Below are 1556 nucleotides of genomic sequence, written 5' to 3'. Positions count from 1 at the left end.
CCCTGTCGCCTCAAGAATCCATTTACGTAGACGACAGACGCGCGGACACCGATCATACCCATCGGGATATTTTCTCGAACCAGTTTCGCGAACAAACGCGGACAACGAGTCTTCTCCAACAGTTTCAGCATATCCTGGTGATACCTATCCGTGATTTGTTTCTCGATCTCAGAGGTGTCGCCGTGCCCTCGCTGTTGAGCGTTCTCCAAGTCCGCGCGATGATCCCGCGTTCTCTTCTCGAAGTAATTGTTGTTCTGATATTCCTGGCAAGACCGATACATCTTCTCTATCTCCTTCCCAACATAACTGATCAGACGATTGGCGCCGGCTTTAAAAATAGGACCGACGATATTCTGATTCAGCATCCGACCAAGCTTGTCGCTGAGCAGCTCCTGCCACCTCGCGATCACCTCGTCTTTGAATCTCTCGCAGTCTTTCTCTGTTCCCTGTTCGACGACGGTTGTCACGCGGTTCGACGACGAGTCCCCTCTCTTCTGTAGCTCGCTCTTGATCTCCTTGTTCAAACGATCCAGAAATTTGCCGGTCGCGAGGGCCATATCGGCGATTTGTAGGAAACGCCTCAGAGAACGCATCTTTTCGTTGACCGCATTAATAGCAAGCTGCATAGAACTGCTTGTCATCATTTTAATTTCGGCAGCCGCGGTGATCCCCTGGATCACGGTGTTGGCTATGGTTTTCGCAGCCGGTAGAAACCCATCGACGAAACTTTTCTCGGCGAAAGCGTTCTTAGTCAATTTGTCGATCAATTTCGCCGCCTCCTCCGGTCCCAGTGTTTTGTAAGCCTGCTTCAAGCTCGCGGAGATCTCGTGGCCGTCCACTTTGCGTTCGATGTTCACCAGAATCGTGGAGGCTAGGCGTCTGCAGAAATCGCGGAGCTGATTTTCGACGAAGCTGTCGACCAGCGCGTTCGCAGCGCCGAAAGCCAACCCTTCTGTGGTCTTCGACATAATACGCTTCGTGACTTGTTTCATCATCAGCTTGCTACTCACGGTGTTGATCAATTCCGTGCCGGTCATCTCTGCGACTTTTTTGCCGCATTGGTAGTCAGGCCCGGCCAGCTTACGGCCGTAACGCGAGACCTTCGCGTCCTTCGAGAAGCACGCGCACGTCATGGCTGTCATCATCACGCTCTCAATCTTGTGCTTCTTGTGATCTTTCCAGCTGAAGTAACCGGACGTCAAAGCATCGGCAGCGTAGAAGAGATCGTTCAGGCCCTCGCTGATCAGCCCGGCTGCGACACGAGTGAAAACACCCGCCGCGTACATCTCTATCACGGCGCCGGTTATTATTTGCCCTATCCCCATTAGAACAACTATCGCGGTGTTGAGCTGCATTTTCAGCGTCCATCGCTTCTCCTCGAACTGCAGCACATAGTCCAAGCTGTTTAGAAAGAAGACGGCCATTTCTTCTATATTGGCGAAGGCACCGTCCCTGGAAAACTCGACGAGAGATTTCAGTTTAATGCTGGGAACTTCCAGCGATATCAGCGCGCTTCTCAACGACTGTAAAGTACCGGCCACGGTCTTTCTCGTCTC

The 1556-nt window shown here is 52.2% G+C and overlaps 1 protein-coding gene across 1 annotated transcript; it reads right to left on the bottom strand.

Moving 5' to 3' along the window:
* Positions 1-5: 5 nt before the first annotated feature.
* LOC144477954 (uncharacterized) lies at positions 6-1550 on the bottom strand (the record flags this gene model as incomplete). Its single annotated transcript, XM_078195681.1, has 1 exon — positions 6-1550. A coding segment is annotated over exon 1 (1419 nt), but the record flags the coding sequence as incomplete, so codon positions are not given.
* Between the last annotated feature and the right edge of the window lie 6 nt (positions 1551-1556).

This window comes from Augochlora pura, unplaced genomic scaffold (genome assembly GCF_028453695.1).
Source record: "Augochlora pura isolate Apur16 unplaced genomic scaffold, APUR_v2.2.1 APUR_unplaced_5567, whole genome shotgun sequence".
In the NCBI taxonomy this organism is placed as follows: Eukaryota; Metazoa; Arthropoda; class Insecta; order Hymenoptera; family Halictidae; genus Augochlora; species Augochlora pura.
This window is presented reverse-complemented; position numbering and strand designations above follow the sequence as displayed.